Source organism: Sinohyriopsis cumingii, chromosome 7 (assembly GCF_028554795.1).
Source record: "Sinohyriopsis cumingii isolate HCF-2022 chromosome 7, ASM2855479v2, whole genome shotgun sequence".
Lineage (NCBI taxonomy): Eukaryota > Metazoa > Mollusca > Bivalvia > Unionida > Unionidae > Sinohyriopsis > Sinohyriopsis cumingii.
The window spans coordinates 50,467,997-50,485,558 of NC_142967.1; the positions used below are offsets into that span (position 1 = coordinate 50,467,997).

Below are 17,562 nucleotides of genomic sequence, written 5' to 3' on the forward strand. Positions count from 1 at the left end.
CATTCTTAGGACTCTGTAATTAACAATATTCAAGGACATTTTGATCAATGATTAGTGAAACGTGTGATTTATTTATATCTTTTAGTTCCTTTTATCTGTAACCATTATAAATGCAATGTTTTCTCTTGTATTTAAACTTAAAATGTGTCAATCTACCGTAAAACACATGTCCATGAGTGTTTCTATGAGAACATAATAAAGTGCTCGACATGTTTTCATATCTGACTAGCCCAAGTATTGTACTGTTGCACCGAATTAAACGCTGGCATCCTTTGTATTTTCACATTAATTAAATGTGAATTAAATAAATGAGGTGGATAAAAGAAAAGTTAAAAGTCATACAAATCCTACATGTTTAAGATCTAGCAGCCCTGGTCATATGAACTTATTTCAGCTGATCACTGAAACACTTAGATAAATGTTATTGTATGAGTCAAATAATTAAATTACCCTATTTACTCAGAACTGATCAAAGTTAGGAAGGCAACCAAGTGAAGTGAATACTTCATAAAATAATGAGCTTTGTTTCATCAGGGTCCATAGGTCAGTAGAGCTGAAATACAACGACTTATCAATGACCAGTTTTCAGTTTTCAACGGCTACTCCAGACCTGCCAACCCTGATGAGTCTGTCTCAGTAAGACTGTTTATTTTTGTCCAGTAAGATTGACCAGTTTTCAGTAAGAGGTAAATAAATATCAGTAACTGCTATTGCAAAGCTGGAAAACATTATTAAATGTTTGATGCATCAACGATAAACATTACATTCAATCAATAAACTTGTAAAGTACAGGTAGACTTTATTTACCACTAGTGCAGTTGCAGAAACTCTAGTTCCAAACCCTATGCAGCACAATGACTTGTTGTTATCTCTCAACTTGACATAAGGCTGGTTCCCTGATTAATTTCACTAATTCCAAGATGAAACCTGATCCAAATAAAACACGACTGAACCAATTAGTCGGATTTTCCAGCAACAATAATTTTTTTTCTGTAGTTTTCACTAATATGCAGTAAGTCCATATTTTAAGGGTAAATTTTCTTAAGACTTACGGCAAAATCTTAAGAGTTGGCAGGTCTGCTACTCACAGTATCAAGTCTTCTGCTTCAGTTACTAATTTAATACAAGAAACAAATACAAAAACAATGCAGAAATAAATAAATGTAATATGACAAGGAAATTATATCTAAAAAGAAAGTAATTGTAACCCAGATGTTATCCATGGCCCCATTTAGCTTATATACTTTCTTCTCCAGCTGCAACTATAGTGCTTTCACTTGAGAAAGATTGCCAGGATTTTATATTTTATCTAATGTGTGTGTCTGCATCAGATTACCCACTTGTTACGAAAATAAAGGGGGAGTAGAATAAAGGAGGGGAAAATGGCTATAGTTTACTATATACATAAAACATCAATATCCATCCATCTTTCTTCCAGATACACCAGCTGGAACATGTTTGGAAACTGTTCCTCGTGTTAATTATGTACATTGTTTCACTGCTTAAGGGCAATGGCTTTTGGTTACTTTGGCTCCAAATAAGATTTTTGACTAACATAAGCTCTGCTGAAGTTTCACTTTCGTGAAATCAGTGCATTACTGACTACTGTGCCAGATTTGCTATCTGTTCAATGATAGACTGCTGGTTCAGACAGTGGTATTTTGATCAAATAAATATTGAATTCCTAAAATGGCTGTTCCACTCATAAACCTTAATATATTACACCAAAAAATTATCACTGCATTGATTTACTTCGAAAATAAAATAAAATCTAGGTGAATCCAAGAATATAAATCTATGCTGCTATTCAGTTTCACTGCACTCTTTCTTGTACCTGTGAAATGAATAGTAAATAAATTAAAACACAGTTTTAAAAAACTCTTCAAGAATAAGGAGTTAATCTGTCTCTTTATAAGTCCACAGATTGGTATTAACAATCGCCAATTAAATAGTCCACAAGTTTACACCTATTACACAAAAACCCTTTCATTTTTTATACACCTTGGGGGTCTCCTCTATAATGTAAATCTGAGGAAGAAATAAATAAATTTTGTTATGTGATGGTTTTTGAAACCAGTTCAAATAATTGTTAACCATCTTTCAGATGGACATTTTGAAATTCAATTTAAGTTACACCGAGTTACAAAACAAGTTTTGTCTACATGTAGCGAATTTTTTAAGAGGCTCATAGCTCATGCCTTTGCTTATAGAGCAGACTACGTTTTTGGACCCCAATGTGTGCAAGTTATTGAAGGAGAGGTGTATTGGCATTCAAAAAGATTCAAGGCAACAAAAGTAGATATTAAACAGGTAACAAGTATGTAATATCTCCTTTTATGCTGATATATGTACCCAGTGGCTTAATGTGACGATAGGATTAGTAGAAGAAAAAAAAGCACATATTCAGCAAGAGGGCAGATTCCAATGACAGTTATAGCTACCTTGTTACTTTGTAAAAGGGGTGTGGTCACTGTTTTGTGGACGATAGTAAAAGATACATTGGTTCAAGTTGCAAGAGAAAGTTCATCATCGAACAGGATAAAAACAAAGTCAAAAATGAATACTACAAAAAGTTGACCAAGCATACTGGCATAAAGAGCTTTCAAGTCGTACAAATGTGTCCAAGAGTATGGCATCAATAGATGTACAGACCTGGAGATGAAGCTGGTATTTCCTTCAATTCTGGCACTGGTTGTGATCTTCTGCGCATTTCTGCTAGATTTGATTTTAGCTTGCTTGAAGATGCTGGGTAAGGGCTTCCTGCAGGCATCGACTGAAAGGAAAGAGAAGAACATTGTCAAGTTCAAAATGACCCATAATGACAGTCTGAAATCAGACAGTAAAATGATAATAACTCAGCATCATTTCTTACAAAGACTTTTAACAATCAGACCTACTGAGTCTCAGTACAATTCTTACTCGAAACTGAAGCCTCAACCAAAACTTTGGATGTAACTTTTTTTTTTTTAAAGATTCAAAGTCTGACATCAGTCTCTTTCATTCCCGGTTTCTTCCTCCACCATTAATACTAGCCGCCATGTATAGCCTATCGTGTGCTGAAATATGGTATTAAACCCCACAACAATCAAGCAACAGTGTCATTTGTGGAATATTTAAGTACTTTTATGATAAGACTTTGCCTAGTTCTTTTTTTAAAATGTTTTTTCATGTTATGTTGTAAGACTGGCACCATTTTGATTTAAGAATAATAAGTTGTCACAAGCCTTTTATTGAAAACCCCTTGTTAATATGACCATCCATGTTAGAATATGATGTCTGTGCAGCACTATTTTCATTTAAGACCAACTACAGCATGGGATGAGTTCATGTGTAAAGTTTCAAGGCAATAATCCAGGTTGTTTAGAAGATGTTATAGCAAACAAACATACTAATGAACACAGATGTGATGGACTACAGACCATCACATAAGCTCTTTTGGTCCATTCATACATAACAAAAATCCAGCAGAGCAATTCTTTTAAAGTTAACCAAACATTCAAACATGGAATTGTTTTATGGAATTCCCGAGTACCTAATATAAAGTTTATTAAAAGAAAGTAAATGTCCCAGGAAAGGTTGACAGTGCAGGTGGCAAAAGCTGTTCAAGCAATCAAGATTATGCCATGGATCATTTTATCACTATTAATACCCGCAGTATCATCTAGTATTTGTCTGTCCCCTGCACTTTGGATCCTATACAAAAAATTGCTGTCAGATTCTGCTCAGTGGCTTTTAGAGGTTTTAAAATGTTCTTATGTAAAGTAATGGTCACCATATATAATGATGGACTGGTATCAACCAGTTGTTGTTGTTGAGTTTAATTATAGTGGCGTGCGCACAACTGTGCATGTGCCACTTTTTTCTGACTGCACCGCAGCCTGCTAGTTGTTCCTGGGGAAGGGAATGGTGCCACCTCCCCCAGGCTTTTGAGTTCAAGGAACCCTGATAGTTTGGCCTCAATCTGTGGGTCAATAAAGGTCCCTTACAGTTGAATGGTTAGCTGTCATTAGTGGGAAGGAGAGCTCAGGAACGGTCCTGCTTGCTTTACATCGCTGGTTTCTTGTTGCATTTGCCTGGTGTTTCTTGCGATTTTTTCTTCTTCAAAATGTTCTATAAAAAAAAAAAAAAAGGGGGGGGGGGGGAGGGAATGTTCTATGCTGTTTATAGAGGTTCTTAGTAGAAATCATGTATGAAGAGAGATTTTCAAGGTTATTATGGTATTACTAGTCGAGGTGTTTAGGGTGTGCTTCCTACGTTATGTCATTTAGAAGTTTTTAGATATTGCCTCTTTAAGTTATTTATTTATTAATGTTTTTAGAGACTGAATGTTATTTAAACTTTATTTAGCAAGAGACCGGAGTCCTAGCCGATTACACGGTTCGTTAAGGACATCTAGGACCGGAGTCCTAGCTGATTACTCGGTTCGTTAAGGACAAGCGATTTTGCAGTTTCCTTAGTTTTTTTTATAGGTGCTTCATAAGTGAATTATTTATTAATACTTTTATAAAACTGAATGATATGTTATGGGTTTTTATGTGGTGGCTTCTAAATTCAACCAGAAAAATAGACATACACATCAGTTCATATGTGCCAAATGTCCTGTCACTTAAAAAACTGAGTGGTGAACTACAAGGTCAACGGAATATGTCCATCAGATCCCAAATGCTGTCAAGTGGTTTTGAGAAGATGCTGAAGGTTTTTCCCTTTTACAGTGACAATATTAATTGACAGGTTACTGTAACCTGAACAAATTCAAAAGGCTTTATAGCCAAAATACTCCCTGTAATACTGCATCAAAAATAGTCACAACTTTTCTTAGCGACTGTACAATGCATGGCAGATCATGCCATAATACAAGAAAAGAATAAACAAAGTGGACCCCCCCCCCATTTTATAATATTTGAACTCGTGTTCATTTCTATCTTTCAATGAAGTTGTAATGACTTGTGATGAAAATGCTAATTTGTTTCAAATTTACCTTCCTTTTGCCATCTTGTATTTTCACACGTGGAGTCTGGGCCTCCACTGATTTGGGACTGGCAGACTTCCTGGCTGCTGTTTTTGTGGTAGGGGTTTGGTGTGTGACTGCATTTGGTGAAGGAGATCTAGATACTGGTGAGACTGACTGTTTCTTGGGAGAAGACTTTCTTTTTGGAGAAGTAGATTTAGGTGTTCTGGCATTAAGTTTTTCTGCTCTTGGTGTTGATGGTCCTGGGACAGACACTTGAGGTGATGCACCTCTAGGTGTTTCTGATGCATCGGATTTTGCAGAAGATAACCTAGGAGACACTTTTCTTGATTTAGGGGATTCTGGTGTGATTGATCTTGGTAGCATTGGTGTCTTTTCCTTCGGAGAAGATGCTCTTGGTGTTTGTGTCTTGGGAGTAGATGCTCTTGGAGTCTGAGTTTTGGGTGTTGGTGCTCTTGGACTCCTTGACTTGGGTGATGCAGAGGGCCTTTTTGATTTTGGAGTTTGAGACCTTGGTGTGTGACCAGATTTTGGACTCCTGGCTGGGGAGGGAGAATTCACTCGTTTCTTGGCAGATTTTGCAGGTGAAACCGACTTTCTGGCTGGTGGTGAAGACTTTGACTTTGGGGTGGCAGAGTTATTACTGTTACTGTCATCCTGTGACAAGGGAGTGATGGCCAACTTTGCTGGTGAGGATGAAGGAACCAAATCTGTATCAGATTTACCTGCTGTAGTCATTTTAGAACTACTCACTGGTATCATTTTATGACTACTAACTGGTGTCTTCTTTGGACTCTGGGAAGCAAACAAATCTAGTCCTGATTTCACATTTGCAAACTGGGAACTTGGAGTCAATGGCTTAAGAGGTGTTCCTTTAGGTTTTGGTAATGGCGAGGACTGAGGAGGTTTCAACTGAAAGAAACAACAATACAGTGCAAGAAAAAGAATACTGATAACAAGTTTATGTGTAACATTTTCTACCATTTCTATAGTCAGCTTCTAGTCAAGTAGGTATACATTTCCAGGCTCTGAAAACAAATTTAGCAAAGGAAAGATAACTACAAACCCTGACAACACGAGTAGTTAGAATATGTAAATTCCTGTAATTTTTTTTTCTGCATACCTTGTGGGTAAAAACGGTACCATGTTATTTTGTGGCAAATTTTAACTTAATACTTGTTATACCACAATACCTTTTAAATGGTAGGGGAGTTTCAGCTGCTTTGACCATATTATGCAAATCATACTTTTAAGATGGATATAATGCATCTACATGCCCCAAAACAAACTTATTCTGTCATGGTTTGCATAGTTCTTGTTTTAAATGGATGATCGAGAAAACATACCTATTAAACCATATAGAACGTAAAGTTCTGAATAATGTAACAATACAAGATATTGCATGTATAAAGGTACAAACCCTAGCCATTGTAATATTACTCAGAAACTTTGGTATTGGCAGTCACATCTGATGTCTCAGTGGCATATTTGCTTCATTAATGCTGTCTGTATGATTGGATCAAATTTTTTTCCTCAGCTTTTGATTTCTGTTTTTGGAAAAAGGTTTTTCTCTATTCAGCTATATTTAATAACAGATTATAACAGCAGTATAAAATAAGTATCACTGGCCGCCCGTATGCCTTCTGCTAAGAATTTAAAAATAGTCTATATGCGGTTTCAGAACAACATACATAAATCTTACTATACTTAAAGAAACGGCAAACTTTCCAGTACCATAGTCCAGCTAGTCAGTTACATCAGTACTAATAACCTGATGCAATACATAACGGACTAATAAAGAGTGCATTATAAAATTTTGTCAATTGATCCAAGCCATATAATGGAATGTCAAAACTGAGTGATGGCAACTACATTTGAAAGCTCTTAGATTGGCAGCAAATATGAAAGTTCTTTATGCAAGGAGCACAGTTTGGTCAAATACTGGTTCTTTTTTCATCATTTTTTTTAATAAAAAAAATTTTTTTTTAAGCAATGATAGCCACATTTGAAGGCAAATCAGCATATTTGTACAAATGAAAGTTGCTTTGACCTATTGTGATAAAGAATGTCTTTATGGAGATGGGAATAAAAGTATGGGTAAACTAATAATGGCAAAATTTCTTTCAAAATGAAGATATTATATTTGATTGGTAACCATTTGGCTTTTTCAAAAAGGAGCGAAAGACCCAATCCTAAATAAGTGTATAGTATGTCAACAACAACAAAATCCACTCCTCCAATTATATTTACATGGCGTGAATGAGGAACAATGCAACATTTCATTATACTCTGAGGAATGATGAAACGTTTTAATGATTCTCATTCAACTTAACAAGCACCAGTTTATATAGGTTCAGGATAATGTGTTGGAAGAGTCAAATTGATGTAATGATTCATACATATATTTCAGTAGAATTTTTGTTTGTGTTTTGGATTGTTAATATAGCTTAAACAATGTTTGAGTCATATCGCTATGATGTCTGCAGTGTGACAGTACAGTGCTGTCATGAGGCATCATGCCAAAGACATATACAATCATGTCCAACCCAGTCCTAATACTAATATCTTAATGCTGAGCACCTAGCGAGGCAGTTGTGAGTACCATTTTATAAGACTTGGTATGACATAGCCAGGGTTTGAACCTGAAACCTCCCACATCCAAGGTAGACCCTTTAACCACTTGAGCAGTCTATTCCTGTAGAACATCCAAGCACTTTTCAAACTCAAAAAGGGAAATTTTCAATAACAAAAATTAACCAAGGAAGAATGTTAAGTATGGTATGCAGCATAATTTTTTTTTATAAGTATTTAATTCTCTACCAAGAACTATAAAAATACATGAAATTAAATTATGCCTTGATTAAGACACTGCAGTCGTAAGGGCTTTTGGTGTACACTGAGGTTCAGTCATCTTATTTACATCAGTCTGGTAGTTAGCCAGGTTTGAACTTTTAAGAAACAAATTTATAAAAAAATCTGAATTTCTTGTGATTGCAATTTTATTCTTTATCGCTCTTGCCATGAGACTTCAAATTACTTTCGCTGATTGATCAAACTGACCCTATCTGAACTATTTGGCTAAGGTCAAATGCATGGAAATAGAAAATTGTTGCCATTATTCTGACAATTTTATACTTGGTGCTACTTTTATTGCTCTTCAAAAAAAAAAAAAATCAAAAGAAATAAAAATTTAAAGTTAGAAAAGGCCAACTGATCCAGAAGCATACCATTTTGATACGTATTTTTTTTATGAAAGCAATTTGCATATGGCTCGGACTTGCTCATTAATACACTTGTATCTAGTCTGAAGAAATGATTCTCACGAAACAGTGCTTGACATAGGATCTTAATTTTTAACCACCATTAGCATCCAGTCAACACATCATTCATCCTGTTACATTAAGAAACGGTTAAGTCCCAAACAAGATGGAGTACTAATAAGCACTTAAGCAACATAACATGGAATTGAAACTGCTAGGATGAGTGCATTACTGACTTTTCAATCGCTACTGCACATGTAACCAACAGAAAATCTATCAAGTTCCATAGTGTATAGCAAGATGAGAACCTAGGTCAAGTTCATCAAAATATGTTTGGATTAAAATGTGATGGCCTAGGTCACTTTTTCATTATCCCTCATTCTAAAATCAGATCTCCAGGCATACATAAAGATCTGACATACCAATTCAAGTTCATGTTAGGCGACCTTTCAAATTCCCAGTCCACTTATTTTTAGTAGTCAATAAGAAAAAATCATTACAAATTTATGTTTGTGAGATTTATCATTAGTAATGCTATTTTCCAAATGATGTGTCACATTCAAAATTCTTGAGTGGAGAACTACAAGGACAACAGAACATGTCCATCAGATCTCAAACTGGGTGTGACCTTCTCCTTGATGCCAAAACTCCATACACAAGACACTTGATTAATTAAAGGTATTTTTGTTGGTTCAAATGATCTATTCTGAAAAATGGCTACAAGTCAGAGAAAAAAACGTTCCCTTACCATGGCCATGAGGGGGACATGGCAATGGAATGTAAGAAACCATCTTATCATGATATACACTTGGGAAAATTTATTGTTAAAATATTTTCGAGGTTCAAAAGCTGAACCACGTTCAGGAAATTAATATAACTGAAAATACCAAGAAATATGTGGAAATAATAATATTAATATATTAAAAGGAAATGCTCTTAAATTGAATAATTTTTAAATAGTTGAACTTGACCCACTTTTTAGTCTGTCACTCCTTGTGTAATTAAACAAGTTTGCTGTGACCATAAAACTAAGCAAATTTGACTTGTTGACAACAATACATTATCATAAAACCAATATGGCAAGAAAATAAAAAGGCCAATTTTATGAAAATATTTATACCAGTAAAATTAAAGAGATAGTAAAGAACACTCAGGATACACATAACAGTATAATACATATATTAGAATCAATCCTGTATTCATCGATCTCATTTAATGACACTGCTTCAAAATGTTTTGTAATATAAGACAATATGTTTTTTTTATTGAATATAACAATGAATTAGAACTAAATGCCAAAAGGCCTGCAGAAAATACTGCCATGGAGGAAACATAACAACAATAACTAAACAGGACAAATCTAATCGTTCCTAAAGAGTTTATTCATATCAGGCAACCGTTAAAATCTTTAATGCCATTTAATATCACAAGCAAGCACTTCATTTAGTAGATGATTTGCATGTGCAAGTTTATCTCATTCTTTCATTGCCAAAGTGGTTGTGCCAACCAGAGCTCTGTACATCATACAACAAATATAGTGATACATTTGGTCGCAGTACCAAATTTTTTATATATAGTACCTATACAATTAAAATGCTGCCTTTTGCACTGAAGGCATTGGTCATGATAAAGAGAACTAAACATGAAAACTGAGTTAAAAATGCAATACTACTGTGAATGGTACATTGTGTTCCTGCACTGAGTTAACTGCTTTTCTGCATAAAAAAACTTAAAGTTCTGCAGAGAAACCAGGTTTTTTTCCTTCAGTTCAGGATGCCATTCCATTGACCTCTGGGTCCAAAATCAACATGTTTCTTGAACCCAAGTATAAGCTATCAATACAGGTTTGTTGATGTACATCACGTGGAACAATTGTATTGCAATGAAAACCACTTTTTAAACAATTCATTCATTCAAAGTTGATTTATGAAAAATGCAGAATCATTTTTCTTCTTTCAAATTGATCCCAACTTACTAAGTAAAAATTTACTGGTTTTTTTCTTACCCAAGTGGAAGCAATCCAAAAAGTCTGGCAACTGTATTTGGTGAAGAACTATAATTGTTGTGCAGAGATTTTTTCTCAGACCTTTTGACATACTCATCAACAGAGTTCATCCTTACTCTATGCAATGTCTGAACTCAAATTATTGTGCAGAAATAGCCTTCATGCTTTCAGTCATAGTGACCTTAACCTTTCAATCCCAAATACAAGCCATCAAATTTTTTTGGCAATTGTTGATGGTGGGCAACTCAAGTTATTGTACAGGAACCAAACTGGGAACTGACAGATGGACAAGATCATAGCACAATACTCTGCACATTATCAGTGGAACTATAAAAAATTTTGATTTTCCAAAACTGCACAATTGACAATATAAAGCATCTTTCCTTCAAATCCTACGAGTGAAAATATTTCACCTTTGGGGACAAAATTTTGCCACTATCTTTTTTTGGTGATGGACTTCTTCCTATGGGAGATTTTGGAGAATCTTCAGGGAACTCCAGCCGGAAAGATCGATCAACAATAGTAAATATATTGCTGTGCTTCAGTTGGGCTGTAGAATGCAGTGGTTTGTTATTCAAGAGCACTGGATTGACCTCGCTCAAATTAGTCAGAAAGACCTGGAAAAGAAGAACTGTTTGTTTATATATATCCATTTTTATGGAAATCTTGGCCTGTCATTTAAAAGTGTGTGAATGTGAGGATGATAGCCCAAGTCATAGGCTAATAGCATTACAACAGGCTTACTTGACCTTGATAGTATCTTGTCAACAGAGGACACTGATATAAAAAATGAGGTAGTTGTTCAAAAGCGAGAGTCTTGCAAATGGTTAATGCTGATTACCAATATATGAATGGGGTAGGGCTGAAAATGAATATGCTGAATGTGTAATTTGTTTGTGATTCATAATCAGTGAGAAAGTATGAAATGCCAGCATTGTTGTTAATTGTGACACAATCCTTCCATTATACCTACAGGTCCATTTAACGATTGTACAGCTATTTAGCAAACTAGTGACATGTGGTTTCAGTAGTGGAGTTGGGAAAAATAAATTTAATTTAATACCAGTCTAAACGTTAAGATTTTTATTTCATTAATGAAATCTTAACGTTCCTAACATTTATTAATATACTGAAATAAAAACATATTTTTTTAATTGCATTTCAACATAAAAGTAGAGTCCACTGCAGTGGATCATAAACATGCTGAAGGATTTTGTGTCAGTTATTATACCTGTCACATGCATAGAGATTTTTGTGTTTGTCTGATTTATTTTTGCTAGCAATAGTAGCTGCATATAGATATGTTTACATAAAAAAGATGTTAGCAGTTTGACTTCACCTTCGCTGCCAACCCTCCAGGCTCATAATTAGTGAAAATAGGGATAAAATTGGTTAATTTTGACATGAACTCGCAAAGCCATCTTCGAGTCTGGGAATATTTGTTCCAACAAATATTTAGCATGGTCTTCAGCTGATAAAGGTAGATTGTGACCAACAAGAAAACTCACAAACAATATGTCAGTGTTGGTAGCTTGCAGGTCTTCCATCAAAGAGAGCTGAAATCTGCATTGAGTTCTTAACTGTCTCAACCTCTAAGTGTTCTTTGCTACCAATGTGCATCCTCACATTGTCGCTGCCACCATGCCCAATGCTAAAATGTGTGGTACACTGTGTGCAAAAAGCACGATGTATATCGGTGGTTGATGGCTGACTGCACAGCCAATTTTTGGTATATTCTGTTCCAAAGCTTGCCTATCGGGTTTTCTATTCTCCTATTTTCTCAAATGTATAGAACATTATTTTATGTTGCTACACTGGAATTATTGTTACAAATAAGACTTGGGCATAGTGATTCAGACAAGCATCGAGTTCAGGTGTAATATCATGATGTTTGGGAACAAAGGAGATGTAGAAAGGGAGTAGGAAGTTCTACACAAATGATCAATTTATAGTCTGCCTAATATCAAATTAAATTGCATGTGTGTGACCTTAATTTTTAACATAACTTTTAAAAAAATTCAGTCATATAGCTATGATGTTTGCAACCAGTCACATTATCTTAACACCAGTCTAACCAGTCCTAGCACTAACCTCTTAATGCAGAGAACCCAGCAATTCATCTGTTATTACCTATTTTAAAAGTCAACCCTGATGAGTGTCTCAGTAAAGCAGTTAATTTTTTCCCCTAAGACTGACCAGTTTTCAGTAAGGTGTAGCAAAATATCAACAACTGCTATTGTAAAACTGGAAAACATAATGAAAAGTTTGATGCAGCAACAATAAACATTAAGGTAAACTGAAAAGTATGCGTTTATTTACTAGTACAGGTGTACAAACTTTAGTTCCAAACCCTATGCAACTCAATAGCTTGTCGCTATTTCTCAACTTGTAATTCTAGGAAATTCAATCTTTTTCCATCTCACATGATGCTGGCAATCATATCTCCTGCCATGAAATATACTCAAATTAGCATGTGATGTCCAATAAACATAACTGTGTCCTTTCCAGCTTTTATTCACAAGAATCTAAATATACGTATATTGTTCTTCTGTGTTTTCCTAGAGGCTTACTTTCCATTTCATCTTAAACATGCACCTCTTTCTGGATGTCATTAAAAAAAATTTCTAAAGTAAACAGTTTGATCATGCAGATGCTTCGGATGAACAAATAGGTATAGTTCAAAATGTCTGGATGTTGTTGTAAAGTTGGTCTGCTTCCCTGACTAATTTCACTATATGTAAAACCTGGATGAACCAATTATCCGATTTTCGGAAATGATAACTTTTCTGTAGTGTTTGCTTGTGTGCCGTAGGTCCATACTTTAAGGTTAATTTCAGAAGACTTACAGAAAAATCATAAGGGTTGGCAGGTCTGAAGTATCTGTATTAGACATCTTAAAGTTCCAGACAGACTAGATGGACATTTTTCACCAGCAAATGCCAAATTTCAGTCTTAGTCATTATTAACTGTAAAGACTAAGGAGAAAAAGGCATCATTAGCCTTGTAATAATTATTTTCAGAATGCTCACCTCACCATCTTCATTGACAGTTACTCTGCAGTGTTCCTTCGATACCTGAGGGATCTGTATCCTTATGTCACAATCATCACCCCTGTAAGCAAAACAAGTCATTCAGAATGGAGAATTTTAAGTGTGGTTAGCTTTTAAGGACCCACTGGCTTTAGTTACATTATAAAACTCATATTTTTGTTGTGTATGTCCAGCGCTGAGGCATCATGCAGCATGATGTCCCACCCAGTCACATTATCCCGAAACCAGACCGACCAGTCCTAACATTAAACTCTTTATGCTAGCAAGGTAAGTGTTAGTACCGTTTTTATAAGTCTCTGATATTACTCAACCAGGGTTCAAACTCATTGCCTCTCGCATCCGAGGTGGATGCTCTAACCACTAGGCCATCAGAGCAGTTTCAAGGACTTCAGAGATATCTTCATTCAAGTGATTATATTGAAGTAATAACATTTGGATAAATAATTCTTTGGAATTCAATGTTTTCAATTTAACACACGAGTACTATACAAGCTTCATTCTGATTACCTTAGAACTGCTTGTGGATTAATGAGAAATTTATAGTACATTATTAGGATTACATTTTAGGAATTCACACATGGCAAGTAAGTTTTAATTCTTTCACTGTGTTCCATTTTATATTTTATTTAAATAAATTTATATTTTGGAAACTTGCTTGTTGGGTTTTATTTGATCTAGTTACTAATGTTTAAACCTCTAGACACAACACATGTAAACATGACAATCACATGGGCACAATAGTAACTATCTGGAATGTTACAAATAGACAGCAATGTCAGTTACCTTCCAAACAAGCAAGATGTGGCTGTAAGGGGGAAATGAGATCCATCACTGCCATTTCTTTTTATAACAACGATTTTTGCAAACAACATTTTTGCTCAACCTGAAAAAAAGGAATAAAGCAGCTCATTTATTGTCAAACCTGTGTTTAACTCCACAATGTCAGCAAAAACTTTAAATACGTTAAGTATTCTCCACAAAGATACACAAATTATCAAATGAACTTGTAAAAAAAAAAAGAAGAAATTAACAAGTTATAAGAAAAGAAATACAGGTCATAAAAGCATTCAGTAGTCTATTTTGGTAATTTCTTAAAATTTGATACACACCATTAAACTGTGATTAATCACTTTATTTTGAACTGTGCTCATGTAAATTCCCTGGAATGTCAAACGCTTTCTTGAACCAGTGTTTTGACTACTAAGCCAGATTTCTTTTCTGTTCCATCATAAGACTATTATGGTTCTAAGACCATCACTGCCATAGCCTGCTTTGGTAGACAGGTATTTGGATCAAAATGATCGACTTTAATTTCTTTTTAGATTCTTATTATTAAATTAACCATAACCCTTTGATTGTTAGACAGATTTGAGAACAATATCCCTCAGACTTTCAGAAATGAAAATTACATGAGACATTCAAATTGCCAATATTTTAAATTAGGCTTCATATTCTGCCTTTCCTACATTTAATCTCAAATCCATTTGTCTTTGCCCTTCCAGCATGTACAAAAGACCACAGGGGCTCGTATCATTGCTTACAATATAGCTATCAATCATGTCTTATGTACGTAAATTGCAAGCCCTATGATAGGATTTGTACTGAACATGGTTTTTGGACGTTCATAATCACTCAGATATTTCCAGTAGCACCGCTACAGCTCCAATACTCTGACTAAAAAAAATTTAAATCACTGTCATCATTACTATTAGCCAGTATTTGCTAAATGAAGACAAACCATATTGAATTTTTGTAGGTAGCCTTATTTTAAACATGCAATTGTAAAACTTCATTGTGATGTTAAAACTACAACATATCACTTGTACCTGGGCCCAATGCGCTATCAAATTTGTGCTGACAATCAATTATTGTAAGCCAAAGTACCCAGCTGGGTAAAAAGTTGCCTACCAGAACAAAGACATAACAAGCATTAAGACCTCCACCAGCAATGCAACTTATGTCACGACAAACACATTTGTTAAACAAAAAGTGCACATGGCAAAGTACATTTTTTAGATGTATGGAATTGTAAATTGAAGAAAGAAATGCATTTTTGGTGTTTGATGATTTTCATTTTTCAAATCAGTGGGTACAAACTGGAGGGGATTCAAATACTTTGACCAACAAGTAGTCCTCTGCCTTTTTTTTCTGGGGTTACTAGTGGCAGAAACTAATGATGCTTGAAACTATTTGTGCAGGAGTTTTCTGCCCAAATAGTGTTGAACTATTCTGCCACTCGCTAGCTATGTCATAGCCTCAACTTGATTTCTTGTGGTTGAGGCTACAAACTGATCCAATATCATGTAATGGAGCTATATAAAAAAATTCACTGAAGTTAGTCCTACATTAAGACCTTGATGCTAATATTTACGTTGTGGGCGTCAAGGTCTTACAGCATAACTAACTGTGCGGTGTAACGTTTATTTTAATGTCGACATCTTTATGAAGTCAAATTTTCAGGAATATTCCACGCAACTGACAACTGAAATGACGACCCTTTTCTACAAAGTAAAGTCATAATGTTATATTCAGACTTAACTTTGATGTCTTTTCTCTAAGAAATTCAAATTCTCACATCCGTTTTCAAGTTTCGTTGGCTGGAACGTGATGAAAGCCAGGAATGCCGAAATTAGGTTAAGTTGAAATATTATTCTTTAACAAAACAAATATATTATGCCTACTGGACTTGCAAGCAACAGTTTGTTTCGTTCAAGAAACATATCCCCAACATGTACATACTTGATCTTACTTCGGCATACATAGACTACCGTCGCATTGCAATAAATTTAGATATATGTCAACGGAACGTGAAAACGCGTCCATTTGCTAGTATAACATTCATACTGCCAGGATAAAGACAGCACAGTAAGTATATTAATTACACATAAATTAGTGGAAGTGTTGATATAGGCTGCCAAGTGTGCAAGATGTTCCTGAAACTTTGTCATCGACATCGGAACATGCTATATAAGGCCGTTATTTGCATAGTACGACACCACTGAACAAAAACATGTGCTATGTCTTACACTGCAGGACTAAAGTCTGAAAAACAAATAGTTTATTAATCTACTACACAAGTATAATCATGTTATGAAAGAAATTGATTTCGATTTTGTATTGCATAGGAGTACTATTGTGTGGTGAGCCTACGAGTAAATTATATGCAATGCTTATTATAAATATTTAGTTTTATCTACATCAAATGGCCCTACGTTATACAGCAACCCAAACGTCAAAAGTATGACAAACTTTTATGGACTTTCTAGGTACAATAAATCTAAATCATAAAATCTACCCGGATCGTACAGAACAAAGAACATAAATTTAAGTTGGTAGTCCGACCTTTTTTTAACTTTTATAGCAAACTACAAAAAACAATAAACAATCATAATGGTTGTCCGACCGTTATCATTTATTTTTAAAAAAAATACAAGTCAGCAATAATGCTTTATTATTTAGGATAAATTCCTTTCACAGGAGATCAGGAGATATCTGCCTTGTCCTTATTTCGAATTGCATCTGATTTGTATTATGGCGGTCAACCCCCCCCCCCCTCCCCAATTAAAACCATCGGTTTCAAACATTGAGCTGTTTAACAATTATGGCGGACCGCAGCGGGAATATTCAAAACATTCTGCATCCAAGGTTCCAATGCACCTCACCATCGGAAAAATAAATGCTTAAAAGAAAAAGATCAAAGAAAGCTTCTGTTTATAACATTATAAACATACCAACAAGAATCAACGCATAAGACTAAGGGCTGAATAAACATTGCAGATAAAGATGCAGAGTGACCTCGTATTGAAAACAATGGAGATTCCGTACTACCTTATCCTGACAAATAGGTGGTTGTTCCCTGGAGAAAATCCATTTTTGCAACTCACCTTATTTAAATCACAATATTTCTTTCAAAACGAGATACTACATCGATGAATTCGTCGCCAACCTACACACAATTTGACCTGAAAAACGGTACTGTACTTATCGGTGCCGCGCGAATTTTCAATTAGGAGTAAAGCGTTAACTGACCTTATTAAATTCACATAATAACAAAATAGTTCCAAGGTTACAAGCCATATATTAAGTCTATTTATAACCATATATGTACATTTCTGTTATAAATAAAACGAAATATATACCTGTTTTAAAATATTCAATAAGTAATAAAATATGTGATTAATTTTTAAATTAAAACAATAACAAGAGCGCGTGGCGTAGCACTGGTAGTAGCGTATGAATATATTAACGTATACATATATTCAAAAGTAGAGGATATAT

The 17,562-nt window shown here is 34.8% G+C and overlaps 1 protein-coding gene across 1 annotated transcript in view; it reads right to left on the reverse strand.

The window, feature by feature from the left end:
• Positions 1-17,273, reverse strand: part of LOC149795203 (uncharacterized) — a 46,940-nt gene extending 29,667 nt beyond the window's left edge. Inside the window, exons 1-6 of the mRNA XM_089964944.1 lie at positions 17,169-17,273; positions 14,068-14,167; positions 13,264-13,345; positions 10,648-10,851; positions 4,979-5,881; positions 2,653-2,773 (exon numbers count right to left, since the gene is read on the reverse strand). Coding sequence (XP_089821070.1) covers positions 2,653-2,773; positions 4,979-5,881; positions 10,648-10,851; positions 13,264-13,345; positions 14,068-14,156 — 1,399 coding nt within the window. The 5' untranslated portion in view covers positions 14,157-14,167; positions 17,169-17,273. The remainder of the gene's footprint in view (positions 1-2,652; positions 2,774-4,978; positions 5,882-10,647; positions 10,852-13,263; positions 13,346-14,067; positions 14,168-17,168) is intronic.
• Positions 17,274-17,562: the final 289 nt, after the last annotated feature.